The 20,888-nt window shown below is 41.9% G+C and overlaps 1 protein-coding gene across 3 annotated transcripts in view; it reads left to right on the forward strand.

Moving 5' to 3' along the window:
* Positions 1 to 6,927: 6,927 nt before the first annotated feature.
* TMTC1 (transmembrane O-mannosyltransferase targeting cadherins 1) overlaps positions 6,928 to 20,888 on the forward strand; it is a 290,711-nt gene continuing 276,750 nt past the window's right edge. For all 3 annotated transcript variants that reach the window (XM_082634781.1, XM_082634782.1, XM_082634783.1), the window contains exon 1: positions 6,928 to 7,386. In XM_082634781.1, coding sequence (XP_082490907.1) covers positions 7,085 to 7,386 — 302 coding nt within the window. In that variant the 5' untranslated portion in view covers positions 6,928 to 7,084. The remainder of the gene's footprint in view (positions 7,387 to 20,888) is intronic.

The following is a 20,888-nucleotide window of genomic DNA, read 5'->3' on the forward strand; positions in this document are numbered from 1 at the left end:
TTATACTCAACAGTTCTGGATTATTTTTATTTTTATTTTTTTAAAGAAGATGTTGGGGTAGGGTTTTTTTAATTAATTTATTTATTTTTGCTGTATTGCATCTTCGTTTCTGTGCGAGGGCTTTCTCTAGTGTGGCGAGAGGGGGCCACTCTTCATTGCGGTGCGCGGGCCTCTCACTATCGCGGCCTCTCGTTGCGGAGCACAAGCTCCAGACGCGCAGGCCCAGTAGTTGTGGCTCACGGGCCCAGTCGCTCTGCGGCATGTGGGATCCTCCCAGACCAGGGCTCGAACCTGTGTCCCCTGCATTAGCAGGCAGACTCACAACCACTGCGCCACAAGGGAAGCCCAACAGTTCTGGATTATTACAGGGAAAGGATGCAGATAGAAATAAGCAAATAAAGAAGCGAACAGGACAGAGTCCAGAAGAAACACCCAATGGAGCTCCTGTTGTCTTCTCTCCATGAAGCCAGGACACGTCACACTCTTGGCATTAATGTGTGACAATATGCACATCGACTGCCAACCAGGGAAGCTCACTCAAGCCTTTGGTACCCAGAGTTTTTATTAGGGCTCATCACATACTGCCTGCATGGCTGACCTATAGGCATCAGCCCCTCCCAGAGGTCAGGCTAATATCTTCGAGGTCAGAACTGATCCTGCGTGACCCAAGCTCCCATCATAAACTGCATTGTTTGGCTGTCTGGTGCCCAAAGCCCCCAGCAAAGACTCTCCTGAAAGGCAGGATATTCCAGGGGCCTAAAAATTATCTCCTAGTAGCCCAGAGTAAAGGCCAGACCTCTCTTTAGGTAAGGTTAATTCCTCACTACACAAGTATAAATGACCTCCCTGCCCTTGCCCATACTTATCACTGAAATTTAAAATAATAATACCAATAGTGGCCAATCTTATTTCATCTGAAAGTGTGCCAGAATCAGTCCATACTAGTTCACAAAAACTGATTGTTAAATATTTAGGAATTTTGTAAGCTGGTTGTTAAACACAGCCATTATAAAAAGTTTAGTTATATACACTTATATAAATTAAACACAAAGATAATAAATGTTCAAAACTCATCATTTTCTAATTATTTTACTGTTAATATACTCTTGATCCCATCTACATCTACTGTATCTGTATGGTGAAAATTCTATAGAATGTCATGTATCTCTTCCCATCTCTGTGTTCAGTGATGGTAGCATGAAATCGACTGTGGTTAGAATATCTACACTGTGAAATTCAGCAAATGCTATGAATCAAGACTTTTTTGGATACTCTTTAATTTTGAGAAGCATCTTTCTGTTGATCCAACGATTACTAGAGCTGTTAAGAATATTTTATAGGCTGTGACAACACTGGGATAAATTTCTGATAAATTATTTCAAAATATAGTATTTCTAGAGCTGATGATTCTGATAGAATAATTTTTCTAAAAAAATTAACTCTTCATACAAGTCAGTTTATTGTAAGTCCGAATTTAATTTAATTTTTTTTTCACTTTATTTATTTTTCTTTCTGCGGTATGCGGGCCCCTCACTGCTGTGGCCCCTCCCGTTGTGGAGCACAGGCTCCGGACACGCAGGCCCAGCGGCTGTGGCTCACGGGCCCAGCCGCTCCGCGGCATGTGGGATCCTCCCGGACCGGGGCACGAACCTGTGTCCCCTGCATCGGCAGGCGGACTCTCAACCACTGCGCCACCAGGGAAGCCCATGAATTTAATTTTAAATGTAAATTCATACAATGGAATTTTAGTGTTTCCTCTGACATTTCCTGTAAATTGTGGAAGTTGTACAAGAAACTAAAAGTGACTTTTTGATTTGTATATAATTAAAATGTAAAATAAAAATGTATGCAATTAAAATTTCATTCATATGAAAATATTGTTTTTCTGTTGTGTACAATAATCTTACATTTTAATTTCCATTTCTAAGACTGTGGATATATGCTTTGCAATGTTGTGGCAGTTTTCAAAACTAGGGATTCTAGACTCTGAAGTCTAGTAAGTACTTCATCTGCTTTATTGCAACGTACATGTGTATGCTTTTGTCCTGTAGTAATTTGTTGACAACATTTATTGCCTGAGAGCCAGAAACTGCAAGATCACAGGTACTGTTTCACATTCTTTCGTTTTAATTCTGTGCAGATGCCACAGAGGTGAGTTCTGGGGATGAACGGGAAAGCCAGTTCATCCTTACTAGGAGCCAGCCCCTCCTCTCTCCTGAGGCTGCCGCCACCAGTCAGGACCCAGGTCTGGGCGCAGCCATTGCTCAGCTCACGTGGCATCCCAGACTCCAATATTTGCCCTGCCAGGTGCTGGGTCAGCTTCTTAGAGTGCATGTTGCCTGTCTTGCCATGGCCCAAGGGGTGGAGTGGTAGGTATATTTCAATTTCCTCCCCCCCCCATTTTTCTGTATTTTCTTCAAGAACAGGTAATAGTTAAATAATTAAACAAGAATTTACTTTTTGATGTAAATTATTTTATTAGCACTTTTCCTGAATTTCTGTCTTGTAACATTGCATTTGTCCTGCCAACTAAAGAATGGTGCCCACCATCCAGTTCTACAAAAAAATCAAGTCATTAGCCACTAGAGTCTCTGACCTACAATTCACCTTGAGAGGAATTCAGGGTGAAGCTCAGGATGAGGCACTCTGTGTTCTGGGAAAACTGGCAGAACAAGCCCTGAGAAAGTTTGATATTTTCAGGAGAACATTCAGTGAACCAAGATTCTTGCATCTCCCCATACTTAGAAAAGCACTAAAAACATTAACTGAGATATCTGTTTCTTGTGACTAGCAGTAACCTTCCACAAAGATCTGTGCTTTGATTGCACGTACTCCATTTTTTTAAATTGATGCCTTTTAATTTTTTTTTCTAATTTTATTGAAGTATAGTATTGATTTACAATGCTTTGTTAGCTTCTGCTGTACAGCAAAGTGAGTCAGTTAAACATACACATATATCCGCTCTTTTTTAGATTCAGTTCCCTTATAGGTCATTACAGAGTATTGAATAGAGTTCCCTGTGCTGTTCAGTAGGTTTTTATTAGTTAAGTATTCTACATATAGCAGTGTGTTTATGTCAATCCCAATATCCCAGTTTATCCCTCCACGCCCCCCTTTCCTCCCTGGTAACCACAAGTTTGTTTTCTACATCTCAACCTCTGTTTTGTAAATAGGTTCATTCGTACCATTTCTTTAGATTCCACATATAAGCAATATGATATGATAATTGTCTTTCTCTGTCTGACTTACTTCAGCACATACTTCTTTGCCAAAATCACATGTATGCAGACCTCCCCACCAGCTCTTCCGAGCAATTCCTCAGAACTATCTGAGAGGCTATAGTCCTCAGCAAGTCCCCAAATAAAACTAAAACCCACAGCTCTCACGTTGTGAGTTTTTACTTCGGTCAACAGTTTCTTTATATCACGGTACCTGAACAGGGTGTATTGGGCTGAAACTGCAGTGGGCAGTAATTTGAAATTTGTTTTGTTAAATTATCTACTTGCCCTTGATTTATTTTTAGTTGTGTCCTAATTTCTTTCAGAGTTATGGTCTACGTTAATTTGTATGAGCCTCAGAGAAGCCCTTCATAATAATTTATGTTTTAAATGGCTCTGAGGGGACAAAAGGTGTCTTAGAAGGTAGTATTGTTCTAATTATAAATCCTTTAAAAATAATCAGAGGCGAAGTAACAAGAATTAACGTAATTTGCTTTTGGGCCTCTTTGTTAGGCAAGGTGAGTGCTTTACACCGTCAGCAGAGGGATAATGAGGTGGCATATCAGTGTAAACCTTCTCTCTCTGACATCAGTACTTTTACACTGTTTTTCTGTAACACAGAACCGTATTGGATCAGGAAATGAAGGGGCTGCAAAGGAACTGTTTACTTTTATTTTTTAATTATTTTTTTAACACCTTTACTGGAGTATAATTGCTTTACAATGCTGTGTTAGTTTCTGCTTTATAACAAAGTGAATCAGCTATATGTATACATATATCCCCATATCCCCTCCCCCTTGAGTCTCCCTCCCTCCCACCTTCCCTATCCCACCCCTCTAGGTGGTCACAAAGCCCAGAGCTGATCTCCCTGTGCTATGCGGCTGCTTCCCACTAGCTATCTATTTTACATTTGGTAGTGTATATATGTCAATGCTTCTTTCTCACTTTATCCCAGCTTCCCCTTCCTCCTCCCCATGTCCTCAGGTCCATTCTCGATGTCTGCGTCTTTATTCCTGTCCTGCCCCTAGGTTCTTCAGAACCTTTTTTTTTTCTTTTAGATTCCATATATATGTGTTAGCATACATATATAGTATTTGTTAGTATTTGTTTTTCTCGTTCTGACTTACTTCACTCTGTATGACAGACTCTAGGTCCATCCACCTCACTACAAATACCTCAATTTCGTTTGTTTTTATGGCTGAGTAATATTCCACTGTATATATGTGTCACATTTTCTTTATCCATTCATCTGTCGCTGGACACTTAGGTTGTTTCCATGTCCTGGCTATTGTAAATAGAGCTGCAATGAACATTGTGGTACATGACTCTTTTTGAATTATGGTTTTCTCAGGGTATATGCCCAGTAGTGGGATTGCTGGGTCATATGGTAGGAACTGTTTACTTTTAAAAAGTATTTACTTATTACTTTGTCCTTGAGAGGACTTGAGGTATCTCATTATTTTAAATTACATTCATCCCAAATTCATCATCCGAACTAAATAGAATGGAGATGCCAGTCAATCTACAGCAAATCTTGATGAAACTCTCTGTGCTCAGAAACCTGGAATCCCACTTAGAGGTTTCCTTCATCTTTTCTCCCTTTTATTGTCTTTTGGAGACCAGCTTTGTCCTTCTTCATTTCTCTCTATTGTCATGGAGAATTCTAATAAGTGTTTTCTTCTAAAAACAGATAACAACTCAGAAAAGAACAGGGTGGGCAAGCTGTGCCTCCTACAAGGGTGATTTAAGGGAGAAAAGGCCTGCTTTCTTTAAAAATCTACAATTAGAGGCACTCTTTGGGAAGATATTGTCGCAAGAAAGCCTCTATTAATTGTAGGTAAGGACTGATACATTGGTTTATTACACTTACTATCATTTCAGCAAGGACAAATTCACTGTCTTAGTCAGCTGTTAACTCAGAAGGTTGTTAGACTTTTAAGGTATTAATCTTACACACACACACTTACACACATACACAGTTTGAGCAGCTTTGGTCATCCAGCCCAGTACTTAGCATATTGTAGCACAACATATACTTTCGTATATTTTTATTAAGTTAATGGGCAGGTGAAGAAGAAAGGCTGTAGTGTGTTCTGTGGGGAGATGGTTGACTCAGGTGTGTGTAGGGTCTGGATATGAAAGCTACCCAGGGTTAAAAAGTTTTGATGCAAGGATGAATACATTTCTCAGTCACTAATTTCCAAGTCACTAAAAAACAAAGTGAAATGGATAAAAACATCCTGACTTGGAATATATTCGTCTTATTTCATTGAGTTTTCAACTGCTCGGATATATCTTAAATTTTTAAAGAAATAAATTGGTGTCCTAAAGAGTCACAAAAACATTCAGTCAGTATAAGAGTAATTTCTGCCTTTTTTTCTACTCTTTTTTTTTTTTTTTTAGATCATCGAAACTTAAGGATTTTGGAAGGATGATAATAATATGGCGAATTTTGTATATATTTTAAGTTTCTCTATCTGGATGCATCAGATTCCAGGTAACTTCAATAACACACAGCAATAGAAATTTACAAGGGCCTCAACGAGTTAACAGATTTTTCAAACCTGGACAAATTCTACTGATCCTCATCTCAACGGTATACTTAGCTTATGTACATATTATAATTAGTATTTTTTAAAAAAGAAAACAACCGTTCAGAAAAACGGGAAGATGGGGAGCCAAAGCCAGAGGTCTTAAAGCAGTTTGGTTTTTGTTTTTGTTTTAAGTCGTATTGACTTAGCAGGAAGAGTTCAAACACGCTCACAGCGTAGGAAATAATCAGACCCAAGTGACCCACTTAGATGGGAAGAAAAAGTAATTTGCTTGGCATCTCCCAGATTGTTTTAAGAACCGTAGTAAAAAACAAAACGAGGAGGAATGTTTCAGAAGCCAATTAGGAGCCCAAACCCAAACCAAAAATCGAACCTGAGACTTTATAAGGGCGAGCAGAGCAATGGGAGGTAAAGGAAAACAGCCGATGGCTCCTCGGAACAAACCGGCGCAGGTCGGGCAGGAGACGCCCCCGCCAGGGAGACCCTCGCTCGGTTTTCAGAAAGAAGCTTCAGAAGCTCCATTTCCCTGCGGTTTCCACCCCTGGAGGCTGCAACCTCTGGTCGCGGGGCGGTGGGGACCGAAAGCCCGGGAAGGAGACCGCGGAGGGGACGACGGGACGCGAGCGCGAAACGGGGCGGTAGAGAGTGGCCCGCGGGCCGCCCCTGCTGTTGTCCGGGGTGCTGAAAAGCCGGGGAAGTCCCGGGCAGCGGCAGCCACTGCTCCCTCCCGGAGGGCGGGCGGGGGGTTCAGGCTGAGCACCTGCTAAGCCCGTCCTGGCCCGGGGCCTGGAGGTGCCCACCAGGAGGCCCTCCCCGGACTGTGCTGGGGTACATGTTGGGAGGCGGAGAGCATCTCGGGCACAGCGGACAGGACCCCGGATGCCCCTTCCCTGCCGCTCCGGGTAGCCCCGCGCCGCGGCCCCGCTCCACCTGCGCGCTGACTCTCGCCGCCCGGGGCCGCGGCGCCCGCGGGCTGAGCGCGCGACCAGCCAGGGCGCGGGGGGAGGGTGCGGGACATGGGGGGAAAAGCGGCGCTAGTCTCGGGATTGGGGGGTGGAGGCGATTGCGAGCGGGGCATGCGCAGTGGGGCGGAGGAGGTGGCGATGGCCAGGGGAGGCGGGGGAACTGCTGTTTATTTGCAGCTGGGCCAACTCGGCGGCGCAGGCGGCGGCGGAGCGTGGGGCGCTAGCGGCAGGTCCAGCTGCCGCCGACTATGCCCGAGCCCACCTCCGGGCAGCCGCCGCGCGCCGCCCGGCCCCCGGCTGGGGACGATGCCAGACGCCCGGGAGAGGCCAGGGCAGCGGCGGCGGCGCGATGGTAGTGACAAGCTCTGCCCGAGGCGGCGGCGGGGACCGCGCGCCCTCCAGGCGGCGGGGCTGCGGACTTTCGGCGCCTGGGGCCGCGGCGCTGCTGGCCGGGGCGAGCTGCCTGTGCTACGGCCGCTCGCTGCAGGGCGAGTTCGTGCACGACGACGTGTGGGCGATCGTCAACAACCCCGACGTGCGGCCCGGAGCCCCGCTGCGCTGGGGCATCTTCTCCAACGACTTCTGGGGCAAGGGCATGGCCGAGAACACCAGCCACAAGTCCTACCGGCCGCTCTGCGTCCTCACCTTCAAGTGAGTCCCTCATCCCTTGCTCGCGGCCGCCGCCGTTTCTCCTCACCCCCAACCCGGGCTGGGAGAAGTTGCGGGACTGGCTTGGGGGCCGTTTCTTTTCTCGCCGCCCCTTCCCCTCCACGCCTCCCTCCTCTCCAGGCTGTCCACGCCCCTCTGCTCCGTGATCCTCCGCCCGGCTGCTTGGGGCTCCCGGGGCGGTTCAGGAGGCGCGGGCTGGGACTTGGGATTGAGTTTCTCGAGAGTTTGCGCTCTGGGCGGGCTGGTCTCTGGGGCCAGGGCTGGGAGGGGGTTGGTGGAGCCCACCCGCCTCCGCACACCTCACCCCCGTGGTACGGTGGCCAAGTGAGACCAGCGCGGGCCCGACGAGCTCCGGGCGGGTGGCTGTGGTGGTGCAGCTTCGAAGTTGGGGGTTTCTCGGCGGCTGCTGGTGAGCTGTGCAGTCGGGGAGTGTGTCAGCTCCTTGGGAGTTGTGAGCTGCCAGGGCTTGCGTGGGTTTGAGGAGGAGCAGCACAGCGGGCAGAGGCGCTCTCCCGACCTGCAGACTTGGCTGCTCCTGGAGCCTCGCCGATCTTCGGGAAGGGCTCCAGATTTAGACTTTAAAAGGTGCAAAGCAAAGGAAGGCAGAAAAGCGTGGGATCCTCTGGGGGTCCTGGAGTCCCAGTTGAAGTAGTTTTTCTTTTACAGTCTCGGAGTCATGATTCAGCGTTTCAAGTGTGAATAAGGTGCAAAGGGAATCGGGAGAACGCCAGGGTTTTTTGCGGGCTGGAGTATTTTCTTGAATTTAAAAGACGGCTAGCTTCAGGTGGAAGGGGAGAAAGGCTATGCCAGGGAAGTGCTGGCTCGCGAGTCATGAGCTTGACTCAGCTACTTATAATTTGGCTCAGCATTTAAGCTTATAATGTGCCGGACAGAACTGTTGAAATAATATTGGTTCAGTAACATCAGCGTTTTAAGCATTTTCCAACGGGTGTAATATGAACCCGTCTTTGTGGTACTGGTCATTCGAGACAGGGTAAACAGCTTGAAAAGCCTGCCCAGGCCGGGAGGCCGAGGTCTCTTGACAGGTGGCTGATGACTTAGAAAAGGAAACCAGAGCGATTGTACCTAATTCTTCAACTGAAAGTTGAATGTTTTAAGGCGGGTGAGGAAATAGCACATTTGACTCTGAAGAGAGTATTTTATAAACATTTATCCTTTTGGAAAGCGGTTTTGTTTTTCAGCTGAAAGATAATCTCAGCTACTAAGTTGCTCAGTCCTTTTTTTCCCTAAATGTTTCTTAAAATGGCACATTCTTAGATGGCACGATATGTGTGTAACTTCTAAATTGGCCTGCTTTTTCATTTATTACAGAGAGGTTTGTTGGTTAGTTTAAGGTGTGGTAGCTCACAGCATGAAGTGTGCTGGGCTTATAACAGCCACGGAGACCATCTAGGTTCCTCCTCTGAGCTTTTTCCGTGTACAAAGATCAGGGTCAAATGCCTGTGCCCACTTGGTGGAGGGTGGGGAAGAGTGTCTTCACTTCTTGACTTTGTAAAAAAATTTTTTTTTAATTCGTGCAGGAGGTGGCAGGGACGGCAGAGAGAGAAGGGGAGGAAAGGAGTAGACAGTGAGGCAAGGCCACTGATGAAGAGGAAAGCAGGCGTTGTGCAGGACAGGGGCAAAGGAGAAGGGGAATTGACGGGGCATTGCTGATACTCACCGGTTATAAAAAGCAGCCTGGTTGCTAAGATGCATTGCTCTTTGTAGAGTGTGTCTTACTGGCTGTGTAAGATATACCCTTTTTTTTTGAGAAGATTGAGTTACAAGTCTAGAGTGCACTAACTGGAAAGTAATAGTGCCTCTTCAGAAAGAAATTTAACTAACCTTTCTGTACTCACAGGCATTGATTTGAATAAGACGTGGAGGCTTTCTCATCACAGTCACCTGAGGTGAAACTGCATCTTCCAGTGCAATAGCCTGAGGCTCGGCATGTCTAAGGGACGACCTTAACGATGCTAGGCCCACACAACTCTGAAGACTGTTGCAAGGAAGGACAGAAACTTACATTTATTAATTATTCAGTGTGAACCAAGCATTGGCCTGGGAACTTTACATAGATCATGACTTGAATGATTTTTATTTTAGGTAATCGGTGAAAACACAAAGTGGCCTTTGAAATATATTCAAACTATCTTAACTGTATCTTAAGCTTGTTTGAGCAGAAATTTCGAGAATTGAAAACCATTCAATTAATTAATGATTAATTTTGTTGTAAGAACACCTAACATGAGATCTACCATCTTAAATTTTTTTTTTTTTTTTTTGCGGTACGCGGGCCTCTCACTGTTGTGGCCTCTCCCGTTGCAGAGCACAGGCTCCGGATGTGCAGGCTAAGAGGCCATGGCTCACAGGCCCAGCCGCTCCAGGGCATGTGGGATCTTCCCGGACCGGGGCATGAACCCGCGTCCCCTGCATCGGCAGGCGGACTCTCAACCACTGCGCCATCAGGGAAGCCCTACCATCTTAACTTTTTAAGTGCACAATACAGTATTGTCAGCTATAATGTTGTACAGCAGCTCTCTAGCACTTATTCCTCTAGTATAATTGAAACTATATACCTGTTGAACAGTAACTCTTGGTGCCCCTCTCCTCTCATCCTGCCCTTGGCAACCACCATTTCACTATCTATTTCTATGAGTTTGACTACTTTACGTACCTCACATAAGTGGACTTCTGCGACTGGTTAATTTCACGTAGCATAATGCTCTCCAAGTTCTTCCATGTTGTTGCACATTGCAAGATTTCCTCCTTTTTAAGGCTGAATAATCTTACATCGTGTATATGTATCTCTTTTCTTTATCCATTCATCTGACGATAGACACTTAAGTTGTTTTTATATCTCGGTTATTGTGAATAATACAGTGAACACGGGAGTGCATATATCTCTTCGAGATCCCGATTTCAATTTTTTTGGATATATACCCAGAAGTAGGATTGCTGAATCAAATGGTAATTGTATTTTTAATTTTTTGAGAAAACTCTATCCTGTTTTCCATAGTGGACGCACCATTTTACTTTCTAGCCAGTAGTGTACAAGGGTCCCAAATTCTTCACATCCTTGCCAATGCTTACCTTTTTTTTTTCTTTACATCTTTATTGTAGTATAATTGCTTTACAATGGTGTGTTAGTTTCTGCTTTATAACAAAGTGAATCAGTTATACATATACATATGTTTCCATATGTCTTCCCTCTTGCATCTCACTCCCTCCCACCCTCCTTATCCCACCCCTCTAGGTAGTCACAAAGCACCGAGCTGATCTCCGTGTGCTATGCGACTGCTTCCCACTAGCTATCTATTCTACGTTTCGTAGTGTATATATGTCCATGCCACTCTCTCACTTTGTCACAGCTTACCCTTCCCCCTCCCCATATCCGCAAGTCCATTCTCTAGTAGGTCTGTGTCTTTATCCCTGTCTTACCCCTAGGTTCTTCATGACATTTTTTTTTCTTAAATTCCATATATATGTGTTAGCATACGGTATTTGTCTTTCTCTTTCTGACTTACTTCACTCTGTATGACAGACTCTAGGTCCATCCACCTCATTACAAATAGCTCAATTTCGTTTCTCTTTATGGCCGACTAATATTCCATTGTATATATGTGCCACATCTTCTTTATTCATTCATCCGATGATGGACACTTAGGTTGCTTCCATCTCCTGGCTATTGTAAATAGAGCTGCAATGAACATTTTGGTACATGACTCTTTTTGAATTATGGTTTTCTCAGGGTATATGCCCAGTGGTGGGATTGATGGGTTATATGGTAGTTCTATTTGTAGTTTTTCAAGGAACTTCCACACTGGTCTCCATAGTAGCTGTACCAATTCACATTCCCACCAGCAGTGCAGGAGTGTTCCCTTTTCTCCAAACCCTCTCCAGCATTTATTATTTCTAGATTTTTTGATGATGGCCATTCTGACTGGTGTGAGATGATATCTCATTGTAGTTTTGATTTGCATTTCTCTAATGCTCAATGATGTTGAGCATTCTTTCATGTGTTTGTTGGCAGTCTGTATATCTTCTTTGGAGACATGTCTATTTAGGTCTTCTGCCGATTTTTGGATTGGGTTGCTTGTTTTTTTGTTATTGAGCAGCATGAACTGCTTGTAAATTTTGGAGATTAATCCTGTGTCAGTTGCTTCATTTGCAAATATTTTCTCCCATTCTGAGGGTTGTCTTTTGGTCTTGTTTATGGTTTCCTTGGCTGTGCAAGAGCTTCGAAGTTTCATTAGGTCCCATTTGTGTATTTTTGTTTTTATTTCCATTTCTCTAGGAGGTGGGTCAAAAAGGATCTTGCTGTGATTTATGTCATAGAGTGTTCTGCCTATGTTTTGCTCTAAGAGTTTGATAGTGTCTGGCCTTACATTTAGGTCTTTAATTCATTTTGAGCTTATATTTTTGTATGGTGTTAGGGAGTGATCTAATCTCATACTTTTACAAGTACCTGTCCAGTTTTCCCAGCACCACTTATTGAAGAGACTGTCCTTTCTCCACTGTACATTCCTGCCTCCTTTATCAAAGATAAGGTGACCATATGTGTGTGGGTTTATCTCTGAGCTTTCTATATTGTTCCATTGATCTATATTTCTGTTTTTGTGCTGGTACCATACTGTCTTGATTACTGTAGCTTTGTAGTATAGTCTGAAGTCAGGGAGCCTGATTCCTCCAGCTCCGTTTTTCGTTCTCAAGATTGCTTTGGCTATTCGGGGTCTTTTGTGTTTCCATACAAATTGTGAAATTTTTTTGTTCTAGTTCTGAGAAAAATAGCAATGGTAGTTTGATAGGGATTGCATTGAATCTGTAGATTGCTTTGGGTAGTAGAGTCATTTTCACAATATTGATTCTTCCAATCCAGGAGCATGGTATATCTCTCCATCTATTTGTATCATCTTTAATTTCTTTCAGCAGTGTCTTATAATTTTCTGCATACATGTCTCTTGTCTCCTTAGGTAGTTTTATTCCTAGATATTTTATTCTTTTTGTTGCAATGGTAAATGGGAGTGTTTTTTTTAATTTCACTTTCAGATTTTTCATCATTAGTGTATAGGAATGCCAGAGATTTATGTGCATTAATTTTGTATCCTGCTACTGCACCAAATTTATTGATTAGCTCTATTAGTTTTCTGGTAGCATCTTTAGGATTCTCTATGTATAGTATCATGTCACCTGCAAACAGTGACAGCTTTACTTCTTCTTTTCCAATTTGGATTCCTTTTATTTCCTTTTCTTCTCTGATTCCTGTGCCTAAAACTTCCAAAACTAGGTTGAATAAGAGTGGTGAGAGTGGGCAACCTTGTCTTGTTCCTGATCTTAGTGGAAATGCTTTCAGTTTTTCACCATTGAGGACGATGTTGGTTGTGGGTTTGTCATATATAGCCTTTATTATGTTGAGGGAAGTTCCCTCTATGCCTACTTTCTGCAGGGTTTTTATCATAAATGGGTGTTGAATTTTGTCGAAAGCTTTCTCTGCATCTATTGAGATGACCATATGGTTTTTCTCCTTCAATTTGTTAATATGGTGTATCACGTTGATTGATTTGCGTATATTGAAGAATCCTTGCATTCCTGGAATAAACCCCACTTGATCATGGTGTATGATCCTTTTAATGTGCTGTTGGATTCTGTTTGCTAGTATTTTGTTGAGGATTTTTGCATCTATGTTCATCAGTGATATTGGCCTGTAGTTTTCTTTCTTTGTGACATCCTTGCCTGGTTTTGGTATCAAGGTGATGGTGGCCTCGTAGAATGAGTTTGGGAGTTTTCCTCCCTCTGCTATACTTTGGAAGAGTTTGAGAAGGATAGGTGTTAGCTCTTCTCTAAATGTTTGAAAGAATTCGCCTGTGAAGCCATCTGGTCCTGGGCTTTTGTTTATTGGAAGATTTTTTATCACAGTTTCAATTTCAGTGCTTGTGATTGGTCTGTTCATATTTTCTATTTCTTCCTGGTTCAGTCTCGGCAGGTTGTGCATTTCTAAGAATGTGTCCATTTCTTCCAGGTTGTCCATTTTATTGGCATAGAGTTGCTTATAGTAATCTCTCATGATCTTTTGTATTTCTGCAGTGTCAGTTGTTACTTCTCCTTTTTCATTTCTAATTCTATTGATTTGAGTCTTCTCCCTTTTTTTCTTGATGAGTCTGGCTAATGGTTTATCAATTTTGTTTATCTTCTCAAAGAACCAGCTTTTAGTTTTATTGATCTTTGCTATCGTTTCCTTCATTTCTTTTTCATTTATGTCTGATCTGATCTTTATGATTTCTTTCCTTCTGCTAACTTTGGGGTTTTTTTGTTCTTCTTTCTCTAATTGCTTTAGGAGTAACGTTAGGTTGTTTATTCGAGATGTTTCCTGTTTCTTAAGGTAGGATTGTATTGCTATAAACTTCCCTCTTAGAACTGCTTTTCTGCATCCCATAGGTTTTGGGTCATCGTGTCTCCATTGTCATTTGTTTCTACGTATTTTTTGATTTCCTCTTTGATTTCTTCAGTGATCACTTCATTATTAAGTAGTGTATTGTTCAGCCTCCATGTGTTTGTATTTTTTTCAGATCTTTTCCTGTAATTGATAACTAGTTTCATAGCTTTGTGGTCGGAAAAGATCCTTGATACAATTTCAATTTTCTTAAAATTACCGAGGCTTGATTTGTGACCAAAGATATGGTCTATCCTGGAGAATGTTCCATGAGCACTTGAGAAAAATGTGTATTCTGTTGTTTTTGGATGGAATGTCCGATAAATATCAATTCAGTCCATCTTGTTTTATGTATCATTTAAAGCTTGTGTTTCCTTATTTATTTTCATTTTGGATGATCTGTCCATTGGTGACAGTGGGGTGTTAAAGTCCCCTACTATGAATGCATTACTGTCGATTTCCCCTTTTATGGCTGTTAGTATTTGCCTTATGTATTGAGGTGCTCCTATGTTTGGTGCATAAATATTTACAATCCCTTGATCCTTATGTAGTGTCCTTCTTTGTCTCTTGTAGTAGTCTTTATTTTAACGTCTGTTTTGTCTGATATAAGAATTGCTACTCCAGCTTTCTTTTGGTTTCCATTTGCATGGAATATCTTTTTCCATCCCCTCACTTTCAGTTTGTATGTGTCCCTAGGTCTGAAGTGGGTCTCCTGTATACAGCATATATATGGGTCTTGTTTTTGTATCCATTCAGCCAGTTTGTGTCTTTTGGTGGGAGCATTTAATCCATTTACATTTAAGGTAGTTATCAATATGTATATTCGTATTCCCATTTTCTTAATTGTTTTGCATTTGTTATTGTAGGTCTTTTCCTTCCCTTGTGTTTCTTGCCTAGAGAAGTTCCTTTAGCATTTGTTGTAAAGCTGGTTTGGTGGTGCTGAACTCTCTCAGCTTTTGCTTTTCTATAAAGGTATTAATTTCTCTATCAAATGTGAATGAGATCCTTGCTGGGTAGAGTAATCTTGGTTGTAGGTTTTTCTCCTTCATCACTTTAAATATGTCCTGCCAGTCCCTTCTGGCTTGCAGAGTTTCTGCTGGAAGATCAGCTGTTAACCTTATGGGGATTCCCTTGTGTGTTATTTGTTGTTTTTCCCTTGCTGCTTTTAATATGTTTTCTTTGTATTTAATTTTTGACAGTTTGATTAAAATGTGTCTTGGCGTGTTTCTCCTTGGATTTATCCTGTATGGGACTCTCTGTGCTTCCTGGACTTGATTAACTATTTCCTTTCCCATATTAGGGACGTTTTCAACTATAATCTCTTCAAATATTTTCTCAGTCCGTTTCTTTTTCTCTTCTTCTTCTGGAACCCCTATAATTCGAATGTTGCTGTGTTTATTGTTGTCCCAGAGGTCTCTGAGAGTGTCCTCAGTTCTTTTCATTCTTTTTTCTTTATTCTGCTCTGCAGAAGTTATTTCCAATACTTATTTTCCAGGTCACTTATCTGTTCTTTGCCTCAGTTATTCTGCTATTGATCCCTTCTAGAGTATTTTTTTTTTTTTTTTTGCGGTACGCGGGCCTCTCACTGTTGTGGCCTCTCGTGTTGCGGAGCACAGGCTCCGGACGCGCAAGCTCAGCGGCCATGGCTCACGGGCCCAGCCGCTCCGCGGCATGTGGGGTCTTCCCGGACCAGGGCACGAACCCATGTCCCCTGCATCGGCAGGCAGACTCTCAACCACTGCACCACCAGGGAAGTTCTAGAGTATTTTTAATTTCATTTATTGTGTTGTTCATCGTTGCTTGTTTCATCTTTAGTTCTTCTAGGTCCTTGTTAAATGTTTCTTGCATTTTTTCTATTCTATTTCCAAGATTTTGGATCATCTTTACTATCATTATTCTGAATTTTTTTTCAGGTAGACTGCCTATTTCCTCTTCATTTGTTAGGTCTGGTGGGTTTTTATCTTGCTCCTTCACCTGCTGTGTGTTTTTGTGTCTTCTCATTTTGCTTATCTTACTGTTTTTGGGGTCTCCTTTTTGTAGTCTGCAGGTTCGTAGTTCCCGTTGTTTTTGGTGTCTGTCCCCAGTGGCTAAGTTTGGTTCAGTGGGTTGTGTAGGCTTCCTGCTGGAGGGGACTAGTGCCTGTGTTCTGGTGGATGAGGCTCGATCTTGTCTTTCTGGTGGGCAGGTTCACGTCTGGTGGTGTGTTTTGGGGTGTATGTTGACTTATTATGATTTTAGGCAGCCTCTCTGCTAATGAGTGGGGTTGTGTTCCTGTCTTGCTAGTTGTTTGGCATAGGGTGTCCAGCACTGTAGCTTGCTGGTCGTTGAGTGAAGCTGGGTGTTGGTGTTGAGGCGGAGATTTTCCCTATTTGATATTACGTGGAGCTGGGAGGTCTCTTGTGGACCAGTGTCCTGAAGTTGGCTCTCCCACTTCAGAGGCACAGCACTGACTCCTGGCTGCAGCACCATAAGGCTTTCATCCACACGGCTCAGAATAAAAGGGAGAAAAAGTAGAAAGAAAGAAAGAAAGGAAGAACGTAAAAGAAAATAAAAAAGTAAGGTAAAATAAAATAATTAAATTAAAAAAATAGTTATTATGAAAAAAATTTTTTTAAGTAAAAAAAAGAAACAAGAAAACAAAAAATGGATGGATAGGACCCTAGGACATATGGTGAAAGCAAAGCTATACAGACAAAATGTCACACAGAAGCATACACATACACACTCCCAAAAAGAGGAAAAGGGGAAAAAATAATCAATCTTGCTCTCAAAGTCCACCTTCTCAATTTGGGATGATTCATTGTCTCTTCAGGTATTCCACAGATGCAGGGTACGTCAAGTTGATTGTGGAGCTTTAATCCGCTGCTCCTGAGGCTGCTGGGAGAGATTTCCCTTTCTCTCCTTTGTTCGCACAGCTCCCAGGGTTCACCTTTGCATTTGTCCCTGTCTCTTCGTGTAGGTTGTCTGAGGGCGTCTGTTCTTCTTTGAGACAGGATGGGGTTAAAGGAGCAGCTGATTCGGTGGCTGCGGCTCACTCAGGCCGCGGGGAGGGAGGGGTATGGATGCCGGGCGAGCGTGCGATGGCAAAGGCCGGCGTGACGTTGCACCAGCCTGAGTGAGGCTCGCTGTGCAGTCTCCTGGGGAAGTTGTCCCTGGATCCTGGGACCCTGGCAGTGTCGGGCTTAACAGGCTCCCCGGAAGGGAGGTGTGGATAGTGACCTGTGCTCGCACACAGGCCTCTTGGTGGCGGCAGCAGCAGCCTTAGCGTCTCATGCCCGTCTCTGCAGTCCGCGCTGTTAGCCGCGGCTTGCACCCGTCTCTGGAGCTCCTTTACGCAGCGCCTGCTTACCTTTTTTTTTCATAAAAGCCAACCTAACAGGAGTGAGGTGATAACTCATTGTGGTTTTGATTTGCATGATTAGTGCATGATTTGCATGATTAGATTTTGATGATTAGTGGTGTAAGCATTTTCCAAGTACCTACTGGCCATTTGTATGTCTTCTTTGGAAAAGTGTCTATTCAAGTTCTTTGCCCATTTTAAAATCAGGTTATTTAATTTCTTCTGCTTTAAGTTGTAGGAATTCCTTATGTATTTTAGATATTAACAACATATTAGATATTTGGTTTGCACATGTTTTCTCCTCTTCTGTAGGTTGCCTTTTCACTCTGTTGATTTGTTTCCTTTGCTGTGTAAAGGCTTTTTGGTTTGATGTAGTCCCACTTGTCTAATTTTGCTTTTATTGTTTGTACTTTTGTTATCATATCTAAGAAACCACTGCCAAACCTAACATCATGAAGTTTTTCCCCTATGTTTTTCTCCTAGGAGTTTTACAGTTTCAGGTCTTACATATAAATTTTTTTTTTTTTTTTTTTTTTTTTTTTTTTTGCTGTATGTGGGCCTCTCACTGCTGTGGCCTCTCCCGTTGCGGAGCACAGGCTCTGGACGCTCAGGCTCAGCAGCCATGGCTCACAGGCCCAGCCGCTCCGCAGCACGTGGGATCCTCCCGGGCCGGGGCACGAACCCGTGTCCCCTGCATCAGCAGGCGGACTCTCAACCACTGCGCCACCAGGGAAGCCCCATATAAATTTTTGATACATTTTTGGATTGATTTTTGTGTACGTTGGAAGATAAGGGTCTAATTTCATTCTTTTGCATGTGGATAACCAGTTTTCCCAATACCATTTATTGAAGAGACTGTACTTTCCCCATTGTGTATTCTTGGGACCCTTGTTAAAGATCATTTGACCATATATATGTGGGTTAATTTCTCTATTATTTTCCATTGGTCTATATGTCTGTTTTTATGCCAGTAATGTACTGTTTTAATTACTGTAACATTGGAATATATTTTGCGGTCAGGAAGCGTGGTGCCTTTAGCTTTGTTCTTCTTGATCTATTCAGGTTCTTTTGTGGTCAGTATGAAATTTATGATGTTTTTTCTTTTTCTGTAAAAAATGCCTTGGGATTTTGATAGGGATTACATTGAATCTGTAGATGGCTTTGGGTGATATGGACATTTTAACAATATTGTATTCCCATTGATGAACATCGGATGTCTTTCCATTTATTTGTGTCTTTAATTTCTCTCATCAGTGATTTGTAGTTGTAAGTGTATACGTTTTTCATCTCTTTGGTTAAGTTTATTCCTAAGTATTTTATTTTTTTTGATGCTATAGTAAATGAGATTGTTTTCTTAATTTTGGATAGTTCATTCTTAGTGTATTGAAATATGGCTCATGTTTGAATGCTGATCTTTGTATTCTGCAACTTTACTGAATTTGTGTATTAGTTCTGATAGATTTTTGGTGGCATCTTTAGGGTTTCTACATATAAGATCATGTCATCTGTAAACAGTGATAATTCTACTTCTTCCTTTCTGATTTAGATGTCTTTTATTTCTTTTCCTTGCCTAATTGCTCTACCTAGGACTTCCAGTTCTGTGCTAAAAAGAAATGACAAGCGTGGGCCTTCATGCCTTGTTCCTGATCTTAGCAGGAAAGTTTTCAGTTTTTCACTGTTGAGTATGATGTTAGCTGTGGCCTATTCATAAATGTTCTTTATTATGTTGAGGTAAATTCCCTATAAACCTAGTTTGTTGAGAGTTTTTTACCATTAAAGTGTGTTAAATTTCATCAGATGTATTTTTCTGCATCTATTTACGATGATCATGTGATTTTTATTGTTCACTTTGTTAATGTAGTGTATCATATTAACTGACTTGCGTGTGCTGAGCCATCTTGGCATCCCAGGGATAAAACCCACTTGTTCATGGTGTATGATTTTTTTAATGTGTTATTGAATTTGGTTTGCTTGTGTTTTGTTGTGGATTTTTGCATCTGTGTTCATCAGGGAAATTGGCCTATACTTTTCTTTTCTTGTAGTGTCTTTATCTGGCTTTGCAAACCCATTTTTTAAAAAACACGTTGAATTTTGAGATAACTGTACATTCCCATGCAACTGTAAGTAATAATATAGAAATCCCTCATATCTTTTATCCATTTTCCCCAGTGGTAACATCTTGCATAACTATAGTACACAGTCACAACCAGGGGGTTGACATTGATGCAATCCATAGTTTTTATTCAGGTTTCATCAGTTTTACATATATTCTTTTTCTTTTTCTTTTAGTTGAATGTATATTTAGTCTATGCAGTTTTATCATGTGAGCCTACCATCACAGTCAAGATATAGAACAGTTCTGTCACAAAGAGCTTCATGTTTTCCTATCATAGCTATAGACACCTAATCGATAACAACTACTAATATGTACTCCATCTCTATGTAATTTTGTCATTTCAAGAATGTTCCATTTAGAACCATACAGGGTGTAAACTTTGAGAATTTTTTGCACTCAGAATAATTCTCTGGAGCTTATTCAGATTGTTGCATGTATCAATAGTTCATTCCTTTTTATTGCTCAGTAATATTCCATTGAATGGATGTATCACAGTGTGTTTAGTAATTCACCTGTTAAAGGACTTCTGGGTTGTTTCCAGGTTTTAGCTATTACAAATAGTACCACTACAAACATTCATTTACAGGTTTTTATGTGAACATAAGTAGTTGTTTCTCTGGGATAAATGTTCAGGAGTACAATTGCTGGGTCATGTGGTAGTTGCATGTTTAGTTTTTTAAGAAACTGACAAACTGTTTTCCATCAGCAGTGTATGTCTCTCTGCTTCCTCACCAGATTTGGTATTGTCACTGTTTTTTATTGTAGCCATTTTGGTAGGTGTGAAGTTGTGGCTTTAATTAGCATTTCCCTAATGGCTGATGGTGTTAAATATTTTTTCATGTATCTATTTGCCTTCTGTATGTCCTCTTTGTTAAACTTTCTCTTCATATTTTTTGTGGATTTTCTAAATGGATCTTTTTTTAAATGTTGAGTTTTGCGGTTTCTTTATACATACTAGATATAAATCCTTTGTCAGATATGTGGTTGGTAAATATTTCCTTCTACTCTATAGGTAGTCTTTTGAGCTTCTTAACAGGATTTTTCCCTGTGCAAAACTTAAACTGATTTTTTTATTAAAAGTATTATCTTTGATTTAGTGAATGAATGTCACACATACTAATGACTAGAAATTCCCTTAAGAATAAACAATAAAAATTTTATTTATTTATTTATAAAGATGTGTAATGCTTTTTTTCCTTCTTTTTAATTTTTTGGCCACACCAAAGATCTGCACTGGGGATCTTAGTTCCCTGACCAGGGATCAAACCTTTGCCCCCTGCAGTGGAGTCTTAGCCACTGGACCACCAGGGAAGTCCCTGTAATGCTTGTTATTATAAAGGTACTTACTTATGTAGAAAGAGACTATTCACAGTTTTTCTCACATAAGAAATGGGCAGAAGTTGAAGTGAGTAAATGGATTATTAGAATGTCTCCTTTTACCAGTTTGGAGGGCAGGGCACAATGGAAAATGAAGGCAGCTTATGAAGGTGCAGTGACTTTGTATCATATCAATTTAACTAACTGGAACTGCAACTTAGAAATTCCTTTCCTGTGTTGTATGGGGCAAGGGCTGGACAGGAGAAATTTCTTCGAGGTTT

Source organism: Mesoplodon mirus (assembly GCF_964341445.2).
Source record: "Mesoplodon mirus genome assembly, chromosome: 11".
In the NCBI taxonomy this organism is placed as follows: domain Eukaryota; kingdom Metazoa; phylum Chordata; class Mammalia; order Artiodactyla; family Ziphiidae; genus Mesoplodon; species Mesoplodon mirus.